Genomic DNA, 19,723 nt, shown 5'->3' on the forward strand with positions numbered 1-19,723 from the left:
GAATTCTGGGAGTTGAAGTCCACATGCCTTAAAATGGTCAAGGTTGAGAAACACTGTTTGAGAATGAGAGAGAGAGAGAGAGAGCGTGAGGGAAAGAGACCCTTAGCCAACTCACTGCGTACGCGCACAGATGAGGAGGCGGAGCGCTTGGGCGAGCAGGTGGGCGGAACCGTCGTTGTGGCGACGGCAGGGGGGCGTGGCCTCTCCCAGCGCCCGCTATAACTGGAGCGGCGAGCGCATCTCGCCAGGCGTTTACTTTTTTTTTCTTCTTCTTCTCCCTTTCACATCATGAAGAGGCTGATGGTGCGGCTGCTGTGGGCGCTGGCAGGTACCGCCGCCAGTCTCTCCCTCCCCGCTCGGACGCGGCGAGCGGATGGGCGGTTTTTCCAGCCGCTCTTGCTTCCAGCAACCGAGCCGCTGTCTGAATCCCTTTGCCCCTCCCGCGATGCTTTCCTTGGCGGTGCCCTCGATGGGGGTCCGTTGGCAACCCCTAGAGCAGGGGGTAGGCAACCTTGGCTCTTTTATGACTCGTGGACTTCAACTCCCAGAATTCCTGAGCCAGCCATGCTGGCTCAGGAATTCTGGGAGTTGAAGTCCACGAGTCATAAAAGAGCCAAGGTTGCCTACCCCTGCCCCAGAGAGTACTGGCTGGGACGAGGTGGTGGTGGGGGGAATCCAGGCAATTATTGTATGGGACTTTGGTCTTCCCTGCTAACCTCTCCATTTCTTTTCTCCATCCGCACCCGAGGACTCCTGTTGATGCTTTCCCTCGTGACAAGCAGCACTGAGGTGAGTGTTGAGAGTCCAAGGGGGTATAATGAGCACACTCTTCTCTCGTCTCGGTGTTAGTTTGTAATGTTGCAAAGTTAATTGAAAAGTTAATTTCGAAGCAGGGTTGCTGGCTCTTTTTCCCCCTGCAGCAAGTCTGGGGGTGCCGTTTCAGCCACCTGCTAGGAGGCTGTTTGTTCTCGGAGCGATCAGGGACTCAAAATAGAAATCAGATGAGAAGCTTCCCTCTTTTGGGACCAGAAAGTTGTGTCCCATAATTAGGAGGTTCATGGGAACTGCTGGAAAGCTCTTCAGAAAGAAAGAAAATAATCTTGCTTACTGTATGTCCAAGAGGTGATGTTGGCATTTGTGGGCTTCAAGCTATAGTCCTGGGAGAGTAAACGTGAACCAAAATGTTTCTGGGGTATGTTAGCTGCACACACACACAAAAAAAACTATTTAGGGATTAAATCCTAGCAGAAATAAAAAGCATTCTAGGCAACGTCTTTCGTCCTTTGAAAATGAATGCTAGCGCCCTCCCCCCGTCATCTTCAGTTTTAATTGTCATATGGAGTTGTGCATTTTGCCACAAAGATTACTGGGTTAAAAAAAATCTGGTTTCTCATGAAGGGCAGATATATAGTATGTTTTCACTATGCTTAGCTGTAGATATAGCATTCTATATAAATATTAGATTTAGGCTTGCGTTACCAACTAAGGTTTTCTTTAGAATCTCATCCAAACAACAGACAGAGTTGAAAGTTTGGACTTTCTAGTTCCTTTTCCTCTCTATTTTCTTCAACATCAAATGAAAACAAATAATTTGATGTTGAAATGTTAATTAGAAATCTAAGGTGACCATTTGGAAGTCACTGAAATATAACAAACAAATGTAAAAGAAGAATTTTATCTCAATTCAATCAGAATAGAGCTGGAAGGGACCTTGGAGGTCTTCTAGTACAACCCCCTGCTCAAGCAGGAGATCCTATATCGTTTAAGATAGGTGGCTGTCCAGGCTTTTCTTAAAAACCTCCAGTGATGAAGGCAAGCTGATCTCAGTATCCAAATCATAGGGAATCATATAATGGAGAGGACGTTCTGCCCGGTTTAAGATCTTATACTCCTACTAGCTGTACCCAGCCACGCGTTGCTGTGGCTCAGTCTGGTTAAATGGAAATGAAAGAAAAGAGAAAGCGCACGTTTGTAATATATCATGTTTTTACCTGTCACAGGTGTGGCATCTATATAATAGTAGGTATATAAAAACACGCGCGTATTCAAATGCAACGTTGTGTCAAAATTTCAAAGCAATCGGTGAAGAACTTTCGGAGATTTAAGATTTTGAACAAACAAACATTTACATTTTATTATATAGATTAAAGGAATTTTATCACTCCTGTTAATAACCTAATATAGTTCTTTGTTAATAATTTCACGTGAAACTATACATTGAATGGCTCTCAGGAGCATTTTAATATGTTAAAATCTCATTTGTTTTTGCTTAATCAGGTTTGTTTTATAAAAAATTCACTTTAGCTAAATGTGTTATTTATATCTATCCGATTTCTATTATTTTTATAAATAACACAAGGAGATGAAAATATTTGTATATTTTAGTTAACACTTTTTTCCCAATAAGAGAGTCTAAAATACCCACAGATTTCAATCTATTGTAAAATTGTTAGATTGTATGAATTAAAAGCCAATAGCTGTATTTAAAGAATAGCATATATCTACTTCATTTAAATAACATGAATCTTTTCAGTATTAAATATGTTGAACCAAAGGTGATAAGCTTCTTTGAACTTTTAAAGAAGTTTAAAAATAGAGAAAGAGGATTTACAATCTGAACTGGATGAAATAGGTGAAATTCTTTGTGATATAACATTTCTTTTAAATCTTTTTTAAACAAGTCTTCACATGTTGAATATTGGTCCAGTTCTGGATCAGATATAATATGTTGATTATAGTGTGAAATTTTCACAGTACTGCTGTGTTTTGGGCCTTATTTTACATGGAATCATTTGGCCATTAGCCTATCAATTTAAGTTACATGAATTGATATTTGTTCTTTATGAAAATCGATAATGTTTATGCTACAGAGGAAATTGAAACCAATATTTTCAATATATATATTCACACAAACATACCTAAAGTACAATGTTGAAGCATTTTAAAATATGAATTTGAGTGATATATTGGTATATCTATTTCCAGCCCCAATGTAACTTGTACACTCTGCCTGGATGCCCAAGGAATTTTAATCCAGTTTGTGGAACTGATGGAGAAACATATGCAAATGAATGTATGCTTTGTATGACAAACAGGTAATTTGAAACTAGAAGATAATTCTCTATGTCAGTGGTTCTCAACCTGTGGGTCGGGACCCCATTTGGGGTCGATCGACCATTTCATGGGGGTCGCCAAGCAAGGCTGTCTGCCATTTTTTTTGTCTGTCATTTTTTTTGTCCGCCATTTTTTTTCCCCTTTTCCGGCAGGTGCCTTACCTCCCTTGGGCTGGGCCAGCTGGTGGTCGGCCTGCTCCGTCTCTTCCGCTTGCCAGCTACGCCTTGGCCGGCGCAGGGGGCGGAACCACGCATGCACGGCGCTCCCGGGCAGGGAAAGTCCTCGAATTACAACCGGTTGGGTAGTCCTCGACTTACGACCGGTTTAGTCCTTGACTTACGACCGGTTTAGTCCTTGACTTACGACCGGTTTAGTCCTCGACTTAACGACTGGTTGGGGTTGTGGCATTAAAAAGGTTGAGAGCCACTGCTCTATGTGAAGTGGTGTGAGCTTTATAAAATTCAGTTGGGGTATCTGTGCTTAAGCACGCACTTCATTTCAACTTTCTGTCTCTCAGCTCCTGAGTCTCTGAAAACCTATTGGGAACTGGATGATTCCTCCATTTTGAAAAAATGTAACATCTGACCAACATTTATAGACAGGAGAGAGCCACAAAATTGAAAAAAACAGTTATTTCTCATATAATATACAGTACTGGCTATTTCCAAGAGTTAAATATTTACTTGGAAATAGCCATGCTTTTGTTTATTTCTTTCTTATGGGGTCTTTACATGACCTTGTATTAAAAATATTGTTTTAATAATGTTTGACTTTGGGGGGAGAATATACAAATGATGCAATCTTCACAAATGAAGATTTGTGTTTTTACAGTGTAGATCAAACAGATCATTGATAGTAGGATCATGCACTTATTGGGTAATTTATATCAATTTCCAATCCAATTTGCAATTCTAACACCAGGAAATATGCTTCCATAGATTGTTGATCCCACTTGTCAAATTTATTCTGTCTCTATGTTCCCTCTCAGAGTTCTCCTTCGGGGCTGTGTAAAAATTATCCAGCTGAATATGTTCTCAGTTTTCTCCTTAGAAACTCTCACTGTCTTTCTGCTGCATAACTTTTGAATTGATTGAGCAATGTAATCACAGAAAAAATTATGAAAGCACCTAACATAAAGCACTTCTAAAAACAAATACAAATTTGTGAGGGGAGAAAAATAATTGCCTATTTTTTGCTTGCTGGAGGAACATATAGAATATAGTAAGATTTGATTGCAAAGCTAGTTTTATCTCCTATGAAAAGCCTATTAAAATTCTCCTTATAGCGATGAAAGAAAAGAGATAACTATAGTAGTACTTCTTTGCAGTACCTACTACAATACATGCTAGCCTAACCTAATAATGTGCTTGATTTTTTTTTCCCTTACAGAGAAAAGGACAAGGACATACAAATTGCCTATAAGAGTGCCTGTTCATGAGAGGAGGTTCAAGGAACAGAAAAACAAAACCCATAATCTGCTGAAAAGTTGAAACCAAACTTTAAATGTGCCTTTAAAGCTGTTAAAATAAATGCAAGCTTCCGTGCTTTTATCCAGTTTCTGCATCTGCTTACTTCAAATGTTGTGTTGAAAGAACTTTTCTTTAATTTTGTGATGGGTTTTTGTTTTTAGATTTAAACCTCATTTCCCAAAGAAATCATTTTTAAACAACAGAAGGCATAAGTACTGTAGATCAAACTTAAATTAAGCTTGGATATATAGAACTCGGCAACTCTTGGACTTCAACTAAGGGATGGAGCCAAAAAATGCTCCTTTATGTTTTCTCAGACTAAGGAAATCAATATTTGGAACCAAATATAGTTTCTAGCAAGGAGAATTTGTTCCTTCTCTGATCATAAATGGAAGTAATTTGGTCTCATCTCATTATGATCTTCCTAGAAGGCAATGCCTTTTGGTCTTTTGGCATCCCTTGTTAACATGCAACATTCTCACAGGCTTATACAGCTATTGTATGAACACACACAGGCATATATTTGGCAAAAAGAAGTCTATAGATTTATAGTTATATGCACCATGAAACCTTGGCCACATAAAACTGTATTACTTAGACTTCTCATTAAATTTATAAATGGTGTGAATGCATGACCATTAACCCAAGATTGCAAATCCTCAGTGCTCATTATAAACTACTGTCATATTTTTTTTTCTACACCCCTTGCTCAATAACTCTATAGTTTCTTTCTCATTATAACAAATTCTCAGATTTTGGTATAAAACTCAAAATCACAAATTTTTAAGCCATATGATTATATTCAAAGCCTATTTCATATATATACATCCCTTCCATTATTTTAATATTCAATATTTGGATATTTCTAATATATTTTTCCTAATATAATTGACAGCCTTACATTTTAATATCCAATAAGCATGAAAAGTATTGAATTTATTTTATTTGAAACACTTTTATAACTGTTCGTATAGTAGCTACAATCTTGGGTAGCTCACAAGAATTAATCCTAATGTTTCAGTCATTGGTTATGAATATTGGATAGTTCAAATCTTTGCAGGCAGTCCTCAACGTACAACTGTAATTGGGACTGGAAATCTGGTCATAAGTCAAGGCACCCAGATATCCGGAAATAATTTTCTGGCCTTTTCATGGTAGCTGTTAAGTAAATGCTGTGGTCGTTAGGTCTAATTTGAATGGGTGTCGGAAACTGGCAAAAAAATGCTAGAAACTAGTAAAAAAAATCACAAATCGTGGTTACATGACTATGGGATGGGTCCTAAAGCTGATCTGCCTGACATGCAGTCATGTGATGGGAGGGCAGTGTGACCATTTATGATAGTTGGTGGTGCTTTATGGACTGTAAAGCATCTGTTCCATGGCTGTTGTAACTTTGGTCGTAGAACAGCCAGTTGTTGAGTATTACTTGTATTCCAAACGTCATACAAAGAATTAATTTCTTCCTTAACAATACCCTTTGTCTATTAAAAAATCTATAAATTTGAAATCTTAAAAAAAATCAGTACTGATAGTAATTCAGGAGTTATTCGTGCTGTTGAAGCATCTGCACCAAAATAGGAAATAAAAACTTTTTTGATTGAATCTATATACTACTAAAATTCTCACTGTACTTTTTGTTTGTACTCTCAAGTTAACCCAAACTATGCATTATATTGCAACAATTTTTAAATCAAAGTTACCTAAATTGGATAACTTAAATAATGTGTAAAAAATCCAGGACCAGAATCCTACTCCAGTGGAACTGAAATTTCCACCATTTTCATCCACAAACCTGTGCCATTGCAATGTCATCATGGTAACGTGATTGTGATTTTTGATGCCCTCTGCCAGCTTCTCACAAGCAAAGTTAATGGTGAAGCCATGAGGAAGTTGGAAGTTGCTCCTGCTCCCACTGGTTTTTTTTTTTTTTTTGCCTGCCTGTGGTCATTTCTTTTAGTGTAAAATTAAATAATGACTTTATATTGAAGTTCATTTGCCACAACAATCATTTTTCTATTTAGGATACATTACAAATTCTTAGATGATCATGGGATTGTTCAGCATTGGGCTAAACAAAAAATAATAAAGTTCACTCTGGTTACGTCTGATTGTACTACCTTTCTCTCAAAGGATGACAAACAAATCACAGCATTGTCTGGTATACCATGAAACTTTCTTCATTATCGAATTTTGAAAGCAATGTGTAATTCTCAATATTCTCTGGGCAAATCTGTTGAATCCAAAGCAGTTTATTTTTATGTTAACTTGACTTTAATTTCACAGCATCTGCTTAAGAGTTTGAAGCCGTCCGTATATTTGGTTCCATCACAAGGGGACACCCTTTCTTTAATAAAATACAGCAGAGAGGACAAGTGATGTATAATCACAAATCCAAAAAGCCTTCGTTTTTCCAGTAGTTTCCCTTGCGTTTACACAGCTGTTGTTTAAAAAATCATTTCCATTTGACCTTGCAGTCACCAATGCCATTATTCCAATTAAGTATGATACAGATTAAACTGACCTTGAAAGTTTGTAGTGTACTTGTAAAACAGCAAATAGAGCATTCATGAATATGAAGTATCTAAAATAATTAAAAAATGGAATATAATTTACCAGTCTGAAATAGAATATTAACCAACTTGTTTTTCAGTTTTAATATGGTTGCAAATAGTGATTATACTAAGTGTACAAATCAGACAGAGTTGAAAAAGTCTGAGCTATAACAACATATTTGTCAAGTATTGGACACCAAATATCCCAGCTACATGATATACCAAAAGTCAACATTTTCCCACTTGGAATCTTCCAGATGTGTTGGTGTAATAAATGGCAGCTGAGAATTCTAGGAATTGTAGCTTAACTCAAAGGTGCTTTTTTGTTTTTCCTTGAAAATGTTTTGCTTCTCATCCAAGAAGCTTCTTTAGTTCTTCATCAGAACTGAAGAAGCTTCTTGGATGAGAAGTGAAATGTCTTCAAGGAAAAACAAAGCCCAGTTGCCTTTTGAAAAAGCATCTTTGTGACAACCATGATGACTGAGAATCTTCATGGAGAATTATAGCATAACACATTTTACCATCAAATAGTGGAATTTGGTGTTAACAATGCAAAATGTATAATGCTACAAGCAAAATGTAGAATTCAAGAATTCTTGAGGTGAACCCCACCATAAATTAATCTCAACCTTGGGAACTTTAAGAAGGATGGACTTCAACTTCCTTACCCATTTTAAAGTTGCCAAGATTGAGAAATGGAGAAAAATACATGAAAAGCTCAAATACCATAGAATATACAAAAGATGCAGACATTACAACAGCTTAACCCTTCCTGAATCTTGACATACAAATATGCCCTATGGGAAAAAATATTTTTATTCTGTCACCGTGATAATGTCTTTGCCATGTCTCTAGATCAGGAATGTGCACAAATTGTTTTTAGCTATACCACTGTTAAAACATATTGCTTCTCCCTTAAAATGATTCCAGCTTTGGGGATGGATGTGAAGGCTGAATTCAAAATTGGCAAGAAGATGAATTCATCCTGCTGTTTCTGAACATGCAAGTGGTAGGGCTTGCATCATGACACTGCATCCAGCATTTCATCAGCTTGGTCCATGCCAAACAAAGGAATGAGGGAACCAACTTTCCCACTGGCTTGTGATGAAAGCATGGAGTCTCATTTGAAGAAAGGAAAAAAAGAATATGGATTTGATAAATACAGAAATCCAAATTGAAAGGGATTGAGGGGTGGTGTGTTTTTGTGATTGTGGTGCATTTTTCTTTTATTTAACTCTAGTCGACTATGGTTAAGACAAAATGGAATGTAGAACAGGACACCGGAAGGGACATTGAGACAGAATCCTGCTGTCAGATCCACCCTACTCCTGCCATAGCATTGTGATTGGTGGATTTCCCCCACCCCTCCAGCTGGGTGAAAAAGGAAGACAGCAAAGCCAGAGGAATCAACCAATCACTTTGCTTATCATGCTCTGTATATGCAAACACTGAACAGTACCATTTGGCAGTGAGTCAAAACAACTGCAGCAGTGATGGGCAGGGATCAGCAATGGCTGCTGCGGATTATGTACCGGGAAGTTTTCTACTGACTGAAGAAGGACTGGAGAGTATTTTAACTAGAGAGCATTTTAACTCAGCAGTGGGAAAAGAAGCATATGGGGGAATGACGCAAAGGCTGAGAGTGAACCTAAACCACTGTTTATCAAGGTGTAGCACAGTGTTTGTGCAATTCCATTTTAAACCGATTGCATGCTCTGCCAAGTGGTAAGGAGAAATTTATTCCGCCTTTGGTGCCTGCCCAGATTTCTGATCAGATGCAGAAATGTGATAAGACAGGTAGAACAAAAACAAATTATATCCAGTAACATATATTACTAATTTAAACTTCTTGTTATTGCTACTATTTTTTATTGTTGTCAGCCACTCATTGCAACTCACTGCCCAAAAACAAAACTACAAAGTATATTTTTAAAGCCCAACCAAACACTAATCCCTCTTACAAATATAGTGAACTCTGAGCAAAGTGGAAAGCTCGCATTACATAGATATAAAATTCATCATCAGCCAAAGTGAACAAGAGAAGCAAAACATAAAATTCACAAAAGAATGGGTACAATTCCTACACAAACACGGCTCTGGGAGGTTAACCATATGGTTAACCATATGGCTAAGTTCCCATGTACAGTTCCAGTCAATCATTTTATGTTTGAGTAGCAAATGGCTGCAAAGAAAAAATAACTATGGCTCCCCTTGTTGTCAACCAATAAAAGAAAAGAAAATAGTTGGCTGAACTAATTTCTTATTGCCAGTAAGATAAGCTGATGCCTACCATGTATTCAAAACACCCTCTTCATTAAAAAAAAATCCTAGATTCTATTGATCTCTCTGATATTTCCCACTTATTCTCAGTTATTACTGAGAGTGCTTACCAAACAAGTAACAGGAATCTTTAATAGCAAGAATTCAAAAATAAGTAAAAAACCTATAGCAAAATATCCACACACTTGGAAAGGTGCCAGGAAGCTTGTATTGGTATAAAGACAACTGTCCCAATTGACTACAGCCGATCATCTGTCTTACCCTCCCCACTCCAAGAGGTTGCAATATTTCAGATCCACAATATGGATCCCCCAAAGTTGGCTTGGCTTTCAGGGGAGACCCTCTGCAGCTCCAAAGCTTTTCACTAAGTCATTGATCTAGAAATGTGCCTTTGTTTAACATAGAGTAGAGCTGGAAGGGACCTTGGAGGTCTTCTAGTCCAACCTCCTGCTCAAGAAGGAGGGCCTATATCATCTCAGACAGGTGATTGTCCAGTCTCTTTTTAAAACCTTCCAGCGATGGAGCGCCCACGATTTCTGGGGATAAGCTGTTCCACTGGTTGATTGTCCTCACTGTCAGGAAATTTCTCCTTAATTCCAGGTTGCTTCTCTCTTTGATCAGCTTCCAACCATTGTTTTTCATCCTGCCCTCTGGTTTTTGGAGAATAATTGACCCCCTCTTTGTGGCAGCTGCTCAGATACTGGAACACTACTATCATGTCTCCCCTATTTCTTCTATGCTTCTATGCCTGCTGTCCATCTTTCATGATCCATCTTTAGGTCATGCCCATCAGGTCTATAAGCTCAACTGCCATCGACTTCAGTATGTCCTGAAAACTCACACGTCCTTGTCAGACCTGTTTAGGATTTTTAATTTTGTTTTCTTTTGGGGTTGGCCAGTTTCACTTTCAAATTGTTTGGCATTCAGCCATCCAAGTTCAGAACTAAATGGAATGAGCTCACAAATGACAAACACCAATCAAGCATAGAAATACAGTATATGCATTGCTAAGGCAAGGATTTATGGGATTGGGAAAATAATAAGCTACATTCTTTTGCACATTTAGTTAATCTATCTGTCACTGTAGAAAAGTGCTTGGTTTTCCCCCCCACCTAATGGGACAGTTCTGTATATCACAGAAACATTGTTTGCCTTATTCATCTGCTGATATATCGCTGATAATCTTCTTGCATGTAGTTTATCTTATGTGTCCTCTTTAATCTATGAGAATGTCCAATTTAATACAAATGCAAGAACACACTAGCTAATCAACATGCCATATGAAATCTTCAGGCTGAATAGGGTTACATGGAGTCCTGAGATTACAACTCTAAGTGGGGCTGGAAGGTCTGCCACTAGGTAAAGCAATTGTCAAGAGAAACATCACATGACTGTGCTGCATAGCAAAGGCAGTCCTTATTATTTAGCGTATGATGAGAACATGACAGAAGAGAAGTAAACATATACACACAACCCAAGTAATTTTATACAAAACTACAGGGGTACAGCAGTGGCCTCATAACTGGATGTCCAATTCAGCTATCAGCTATCCATGCGGTCACTTCTGGCGTTGCTCATGCAGATCTTCTAGGGCAGTGATGGCGAACCTTTTAGAGACCGAGTACCCCAAAACTGGCTCCGCCCCTGCTCCACCCCCCTGCTCGCCCCCGCTCTGCCCCCATCCCCCGCCCCACCTGCCCAAAGCACCACTCACCGCCTCCAGGGCCTGCCGCAGATCGCCCAGGCAGCTCAGCAGTGCTATGGTGGCCACACCCTCTGCCCGCACCCTGCAGCATCAACTGCATGATGGGGTTTGAGGGCAGAGTCTTGTCTACGCTGCCTGGCTGCCATGTCCTTGGCTGTGCTGCTCCGTGTGGGCCACGCTCGAGGGTGACTCTCCTTCAGGGGGGCTGCTGGAGAGGAGGAGGTTGCGAGGGGAGGCAGGGCTGGGACAATGGCACATGTGCCCACAGACAGGGCTCCAAGTGCCACCTCTGGCACCCATGCCATAGGTTCGCCACCACTGTTCTAGGGAACCAGAGAATGCACATTGTGGGCAATCTTGCACAATATGTTTAACAGTTTGCATATTAGCACCACAATCGCAACAAGGGGAATCCTCCTTCCGTTATATATTCAAGATGAACAGTGTTTAATATTCATATGTTATGTATATGCAGGGGTGTAGGTCTATACATATGTTGTATATAGTATGTTTAGGTGTGTGTCATGTATGCGTTCATTTTGAGAGCGGGAAACTAAATTTCATTTTTGATGTGTGTCGTCGTGCTCACAGTAAAAAATGACAATAAAGATTATCTTATCTGATCTTATTTTATCCCACTGGTACAAGGCAGAAGCATTTCTTCCAGTATCACACCTAATTCTGATCAATTTTGACCAGACAGAGTGAAGCAGGTTAAAAGCAGGTGGTTTGGTAGAGGGATCACTAAGAAGGTCAGGCCACAGGAGGGCACCTTGGATCATTCCTCTCTCCAGGCATTCTGAGGTAGATGTTATGCAAATAGCTATTTTCCATGCTGGCCTAAAGGATTCCAATCTTGTGATGGATTGTGCATTGTCCCAGTGAATAGGGAAGGCCTTGTTGTTCAGCACCCTTGTTCATAGCCAGAGAAGAGCTTGTCATCTTCTAATGTGGGGCAGTATGATATCACTAACTACTGGTAACCAGTGCACAAGTGTGGAATGCAAGAGATGATACACATTGTCTAGCACAGGGCTTTTCAACCTTTTCACCCATTGTACCACTTTTAGGATATGGCAACATCCGAGTACCATCAGTCGCCTAGCAAGGTGTCAAAAACTTGATGACCCCCCCCAAAAGGAAAAAAGCGATAAAGTACAGATAGGCCTCGACTTACAACAGTTCGCTTAGTGACTGTTCGAAGTTACAATGGCACTGAAAAAAGTCCCCCCCCAAGCCACAGCTGAGCAAGACACCTGCCTGCCCGCCCGGCGGCGCTCTTCCTCCTGTCCGAGGTTTTCATTGTTGTGAGCATTTCTGTTGAGGATTGGCAGCGGGGGTGGGGTGGGTGTTTGGCTTTTATTTCCCCTCCCCATCTGCTGGGTGGTTGCAGCAGGTTTTGGTCAATTCACATGACCCTGGGACACTGTGACCGTCATAAATATGAATCAATTGCCAAGCATCTGAATGTAAATCACAAGACCCTGGAGATGCTGCAACATTCCAGCTGATCAGCGCTTCTTCTGGGCTCAGCAGAAGCTCCAGGATCAGTGCTGCTTTCCAGCTGATTGGTGCTTCTTCTGGGCTCAGCAGAAGCACCAGGATCAGCACCGAGCTCCAGCTGGAGCCTGGCGCTGATCCTGGCACTTCCACTGAGCCCTGACAGCTCCAAAGAAGCGTTGATCCTGATGCTTCCGCTGAGCCCTGATAGCCCTGCAGCTCCAGCCATCTCTCACTCAGGCTTGTGCGGTGCTGCCATCAGTTCAGCTCATTCCCCTCCCCTGCTACCACTTTTCTAGGATGGTCGTGTATCACCTGCCAGGTGCCAATATACTACAGGTGGTACCCGTACCACTGGTTGAAAAGCCTGGTCTAGCAGAATTGGACATTGACCAATTGGGTGTGGGTGCTGATAAGCCACACACTGGCACAATATTCATCTGAGGAATAAACCAAAGCCAAGGCTGTTGTTCATGGGGTGTTAGCATCAGTACCCCAGGATGTTCCAGGCAGTCCTGATTGTAGTCATTAGGCAAAGATCTCACACTTCGCCTGTCCTGTGCAAACTGTCTCTGTTTCAGCTCCCTCCACCTGTCAGTCTCCCCATACATTTGTGCCCTTTGGCCACCTTGCACAGCCTGGCTAAGATGAAGAAGCCACTGTAGTCAAACTAATGCCCCCCCTCATCCCAGCCCTCAATGCTGTCTCCAATTGACTTTTGCCGTCATATTTGCCTACCTTTCTTTTTCTCCCGGCCTAGATCATCTCTCGCATGGTGTGGAAGGCAGTCCCCAAACAGACCATGTGGTATGCCCCAGGGCCAGAGCAGAAAGCGATGGGTTATAGCTCTGGCCACCCCCTAAGTAACATAATAACGAAGTTGGTGTAAGGTTTTCCACTTAGCCTCACAACTGCCCCAGCATTACTCAGGAATTTAAAAGAGCCAAAGAAACTCCTGAGATGAGGTTTCAGCAAGCAAACAACTTTTACTTTGATCAAAATAGAGTTGGGTGACCCCATCTCTCTTCGTGGCTGGTAGAGAGATGAAGGCAACAACCAGAAAAGATGTCTTCCACCTTTTATACCTTTCCAGAACAAAAAGATCAGGTCTTGGTACTAGGCATAAGATGGCACAAAAAAATAATTCCTAGATGATGACTCATACACAGCAACCCAGGCTCCATCCATAACTCCTTTTCCCCCTCCCCTTACTGTGCTCTTTTCATATAAGCAATCACCTATACCTAAAGCATGAAGCCCTTACTTTTCCAATATATATATATAAAGCAATTAACTACAAAATAATGATTACGAAATAACAAAACAATGATTACATGATAACACTATAAGTATCAATATAAAATGGTTACTATATATAAAATAAATGCTAATGTCAAACTTAAACATACTAAAATCATAAGCACAATAAAATCCCTTCATTGGAAAAGATCTTAGAGGTCTTCTAGTCCAACCCACTGCTCAGGCAGGAAACCATATACTATTTCAGACAAATGGCTTTTCAATGTCTTCTTAAAAACCTCCGGTGTTGGAGCAACCACAACTTCTGGAGGCAAGCCATTCCACTGATCGTTCTAACTATCAGGAAATTTCTCCTTAGTTCTAAGTTGCTTTCCTCATTGATTAGTTTTCATCCATTGTTTCTTGTCTTCTGGTGCTTTGGAAAATAGGTTGACTCCCTCTTCTGGTGGTAGCCCCTTAGATATTGGAACAAAGCTATCATGTCACCCCTAGTCTTCACACATTATCCAAACTGCCTGAGCTCCATGGCACAAAGGCCAGAGAGCAGCCTTGAACCAGTAGCAAGCCCCACAGAGGGACTCAATATATTGTCCGGCTCTTTGCGGAGAGAGGCAGAAGCAGGAGGAGAAGCAGAAGCACTGTGCAAGTCCAGAATGGGCTGGTGCAAATCCTCCCCATGGGGCAGGTACATCTGCATGACCCTTGGCTAAGCAGGCTGAGACTACTGAAGCAAGGGAGGCCTGCCAGAAGAATTATCTGTACTATGTCTGAGCTATGGATGATCACTAGATGGTAGCAAACAGGTACATCTAATATAACCTTTGCTTCCATCCATAGTGGTCTGGATTTTTGCTGCCCTGGTGCAGCAGCCTGAATCTTGAACCAATTGCATTTTTTAGCTTCTTTTCCCAAGTAACTGAAAATGCAGATAAAGTAGGCAAGGTCAGACCGTTTGTTGGGCAAAGTAGAGATAAACATGGTATACATCCTGGGTCTACAAAAAGTTATAGACACCCCCCCCCCCAAACTCAGATATCTATCTTCATATCTCCTTTCATGTATTTTTGTAAAATATTCTTTATCTTTTCTCTGTTTTCTTTTCAATTCCTCAACCAAATTTTCTTCTCTCACATCTTTTGCACAGAAACCATGTAAACTGAAGACATATTATCCTATAAGAGACCTACATACTGTATACTTATATTTATCTAAAGCTCTTTCATGGAGTCTGTGATTACAAGAATGCCCTCATAACAGTCTGCAGCCCCAACCATATTATGATCTGACCATGGAATACCATACAGGAAGAAAATCATATCATAGAAACCAAAGTAATTTTCCTGTACATTTTCTGGTCTTCGGGAGCTTCATACTTAAGGAGTGTTTTTTTGAAGATTTTAATATATGAATGAAATAAGTACATATTTAGGAAGCACTACAGGTAGTCCTTGACTTACAGCAACAACTGAGCCTAAATTTTCTGTTGCTAAGTGAGACAGTTGTTAAGTGAGTTTTATCCCACTTTACGACCATTCTTGCTACAGTTGTTGAATGAATCACTGCAGTTGTTAAGTTAGTATCACAGTTGTTAAGTGAATCTGGCTTCCCCATTGACTTTGCTTGTCAGAAGTTTGCAAAAGGTGATCACCTGACCCCGGGACACTGCAACCATCATAAATATGAGTCAGTTGCCAAGCATCTGAATTTTGATCACGTGACCATGGGGATGCTGCAACGATGGTAAGTGTGAAAAACAGTTGTCACTTTTTTCAGTGCCATTGTAACTTCGAGTAGTCACTAAATGAATTGTTATAAGTCAAGAACTACCTGTATATAATCACTCAGTATATTAATCAGTGAGAATTAAGACTTGTGTCCCTTCTTTGTTGAATGTGCTATTGCTGGCAAACTAGGACCTTCCTTTACAACCCACCAAGAAGCTCAGCTACTCCCTTAGAAATCATGTTTGACACCGATATATGTTGTTGTAAAATTAAGTAAGTGAAAGGAAATCTGAGTTCCCAGGCGATCTCCTGATACGATTAGCACTAAGAATGGAGCTCAGATTCTCCATCATGTTGATGCAGCTGAGAACAATGTCTGATGTTGGCTGCTTAAGCTTGCCAACGCATGCCCTCCTGTAAAAATAAAAGGATGAGCACACCGAGAAATGATCCTCCATGGTTTAGCTACTCACTTTTACCCTCAAGGCAGGTTCCCATTTTTACAACTCCTCAGGAATTAGTTAAGCATGGTTACAAATCTTGAGGGATTACAAGGCTTGGAGCTGACATTCACAGGGCTTACTTAGGCAGTTCCTGCCCAGAATTTATTACATAAATACTTTGAGGCTGGTATTAATGTCACACAATTCCCCTCTCCCCAATTTTCTTTTTCATATCATTAGCATTTAATGACTAGCTATATTTTATAATGTTAGGTTAGAGGCATAAAAGCATCCAGAAGCTGCAGTAATGTCGTTCTGTCATACTAAGCTACCGTACAGAATTAGTAGGCTTTTCATCTATTATCTTAAAAATGGCTGTGTTCTCTATAAGGGGGAACTCTCATATTATTCCATTATAGTTTAATATCAGAGTAGTTTGCAAGCACTGATTTTCATCTGGCATTTTGTTCCTTGATTGCCTCTTGGTGTTGCATTTAATTTGATCCAACCCTGATCCTTAAAGAGCAACAAGAATAGGATAGCACTGATGCTAATTGTGGCCCTGTATTTTCAAAAGTGGCTGGGTTAACAAAAGAATAAATCCAAGATTATAGGAAACAACAAGAGAACCTGTACTGTCAATCTCATGGCAGTTGCAGGTCAGCACCCGAATCTTCTACATCCCCGGGGAAAGCTCCAGCCACTTTGCCCTGTGTTGTGGACTTGTATCCCCCTGGCTGGTTTATCTTGAGAATCTCACTGCAGTGAAGCATCAGTAGCATATTTGGCTTGTGGTGCCACAAAGAATGTTTTGGTTGGCATGCTGCTAAGAGGGAGCAATGTGAAGATTTCAAGCCTTCAGAATGAAAGGACGAGATTGACACTGGTATTTGGTTCTTTTAAACCCAGCTGTGGGACATTTTGACCCAGCTCGGAGGCTTATATTAGAAGGGGTTTGTTTTTGCTGCACAAAGAGGATTTAGTTGGCAGAAGTGGAACAGTCTGTATGCCTGCCAGGATGATCAAAAAGAGCAAACCAGCAGTCTTGAGGGGGTTTAGAAATGAAATAGCCAGCTTAGAACCAACAAGGTTATCCTGATTTGTGCTTAAGAGACTGAGCCTTGTTTGAACAGCACAACCTGATTTAAATCAATTACCACAAAGTACAGTTATGTCAGCCAAAAGTCTCTCTCAGTTCAATCTAGCTACAGAATTGTTCTGAAGATAAACCTAAAATGCTTTACCTTCAGTTCCTTGAAATTGGCCATTTTACCCAACATGTTTTAATACAACTAGCTAGAATTTCTGGGACATGGAGCTGATGAATGCCACACTGAGGGATGCTGAAATAAATAAAAAGTAGCAAAAATCATCTTCAGCTGACTGCAGGCAACACAAGGATGATTTTATTGGCCTATCTTTCATAGCGCTTGTGAGGATATCTTAAGAAAAGACATCATAAGACCCCAATGCCACCCACCACAGACAAAAACATACAATAATTACAGTGTTAATTATGATAAAAAGATATACAAGATATTCACTCTTCTCGGTGATATTACTTTATACGATACTGCAGGAATCACGCTCTTGAACACTCCGCCATAAAACCCCCATTTCTATAGATAGTTTTAAATACAGGTAGTCCTCAATGTACAACCACAATTAAGCCCAAAATTTCTGTTGCTAAGTGAAACATTTGTTAGGTGAGTTTTGCCCCATTTTATGATCTTTCTTGCCACTGCTGTTAAGTCAATCTGGTTTCCTCATTGACTTTGCTTGTCAGAAGGTCGCAGAAGGTTATCACATGAACCCGGAACACTGCAATTGTCATAAGTATGAGTCAGTTGTCAAACATCTGAATTTTGATCACGTGACAGGGATGCTACAACAGTCATAAGTGTGAAAAACAATCACAAGCCACTTTTTTCAATGCCGTTGTAGTTTTGAACAGTCACTAAATGAACTGTTCTAAGTCAAGAACTACCTGTAATTGTATTTATTTGAATTGATTAGCCATCCAATCCAATGGACTCTGTCCAATTTGAAAGAGTATTGAAAAAATCCATGGGGTATTGGGATATACTAATAATCTTTCTTTTATCAACAGACAGTATACTTTTAAATACTTTCAACTTTTAGGAAATAACCATTTAAAAAGATAGTCATTTGTCCAGGATGCTTTCATTTGGATTTTTGCACCAAACAGAGGGTTAGATGTGATGATCTAAATGACCTTCCTTTTCTATGATTCTAGATTGTTCAGTCTTCAGTCCAGACTACTGAGCTTCACAATGCATCCAACCGGCCACCTTGAGACACCCAAAACTACAATAGGTGGTCACTGAGATGATGCAGCAGTTTTCTTTGTACATTTTATGTTCTTATAGAAACATAACATTTCAAGGAAGAGGACTAAAATAATACTTTTCTTTGACTTGTTACATTTCTATCTACATATTTTTATCTTTACGTCAGAATATGAAATATCTAATGTTCCATTGTTCGTGGAAAGCTTTACTACTTCATTCTGCTGATTGTATACACTATAATCAGAAGTTATCGCTCTATGAAGCTTGCCCAACCTCTCTGTCTGGCAGCAGGACTTATAAAGAATTCTGGTGGCCTTTGAAGTAATTTCAGTTTCCTCTTTTCAGAAAGTTTCTTCTTGTTACCATAGAAGGTAATGAAGAGATGGATTAAGAAAAGTCTCTCTTACGCTCAGTAGATCAGAGGCAAAGGCAATACACTTTTTTGTATTTTTGTGGTTTTTCCGTAGCTTTCACAGTTATAGTGGGGAGTAAAATTTTTTTTAAAAGAACATTATATTATAAAAAGAATAGTTAGCCATCTCTCCTACTTTACACAATGTAAGACTGTTTCTCAAGATCTGACAAAAGATAGAGATGTCAAAGGAATCTATCCTGGCTTTATTTCAAGGGTCATAACCTGCCGATGTGGGCTCTGTTGTGGCATAAAACGACAGCTGATGTCATCCTCATACTTGGCTAAAAATAGTTGAAATGAATCAGTCGAGCCATGAGAAAGTTATGCAAATATGACTGTATATTTAAGAAAATGAAAGTCCAACATCCTTGGAGGACACCAGTTCATAAAATCTGTTCTAGCATGGCATCCGTCATGTCCTTCAACAGCATCCACCTTGTCATCCTGCTAAGGTGGCTGGGAAATTCTGAGAACTGAAGTCCACACATCTTAAAGTTGCCAGATCTGCAAAACACTGCTTTGAAACAATGAAAGCTTGCACGAAAAGAGCAAAGTATTGTCCCCCTCTACCCAACCCCAGTTCTAGCTCAATGCTCCTTCAAACTAGGTACTAGTCCTGTGGTTTTGGTCATGAAAAGCAAAGCTTACAAGCCTCTTTTAGCCCTTAAATCAGGGTAAACAATGCATAGTCTATACCAGGGATGTCCAATCTTAGTGACTTTAAGACTTGGGTACTTCAACTCCCAGAATTCCTCATGAGCATGGCTAGCTGAGGTATTCTGGGAGTTGAAGTCCACAAGTCTTAAGATAGCCAAGGTTTGACGTGGTCTACACAGTGAAAACAATCAATGTAACCTTTGCCAAACTTTGCTCTCTGGAATCCATTAAAGTCTGATGTCTAAATTTGGTAGGATGGTTCACTGATAACTGCCAGTAGTAAATTGCCATT

General features: G+C 40.0%; 1 protein-coding gene across 1 annotated transcript; it reads left to right on the plus strand.

The window, feature by feature from the left end:
* The first annotated feature begins 230 nt into the window (after positions 1–230).
* SPINK2 (serine peptidase inhibitor, Kazal type 2) lies at positions 231–4,662 on the plus strand. The gene is made up of 4 exons (XM_015813850.1): positions 231–328; positions 749–789; positions 2,986–3,095; positions 4,504–4,662. The coding sequence occupies exons 1-4, from the start codon at positions 289–291 to the stop codon at positions 4,550–4,552; spliced, it is 240 nt and encodes a 79-aa protein (XP_015669336.1). The 5' UTR covers positions 231–288; the 3' UTR covers positions 4,553–4,662.
* Positions 4,663–19,723: the final 15,061 nt, after the last annotated feature.

The sequence above is a fragment of the Protobothrops mucrosquamatus genome, unplaced genomic scaffold, assembly GCF_001527695.2.
Source record: "Protobothrops mucrosquamatus isolate PMUCROS unplaced genomic scaffold, P.Mucros_1.0 scaffold199, whole genome shotgun sequence".
Lineage (NCBI taxonomy): Eukaryota > Metazoa > Chordata > Lepidosauria > Squamata > Viperidae > Protobothrops > Protobothrops mucrosquamatus.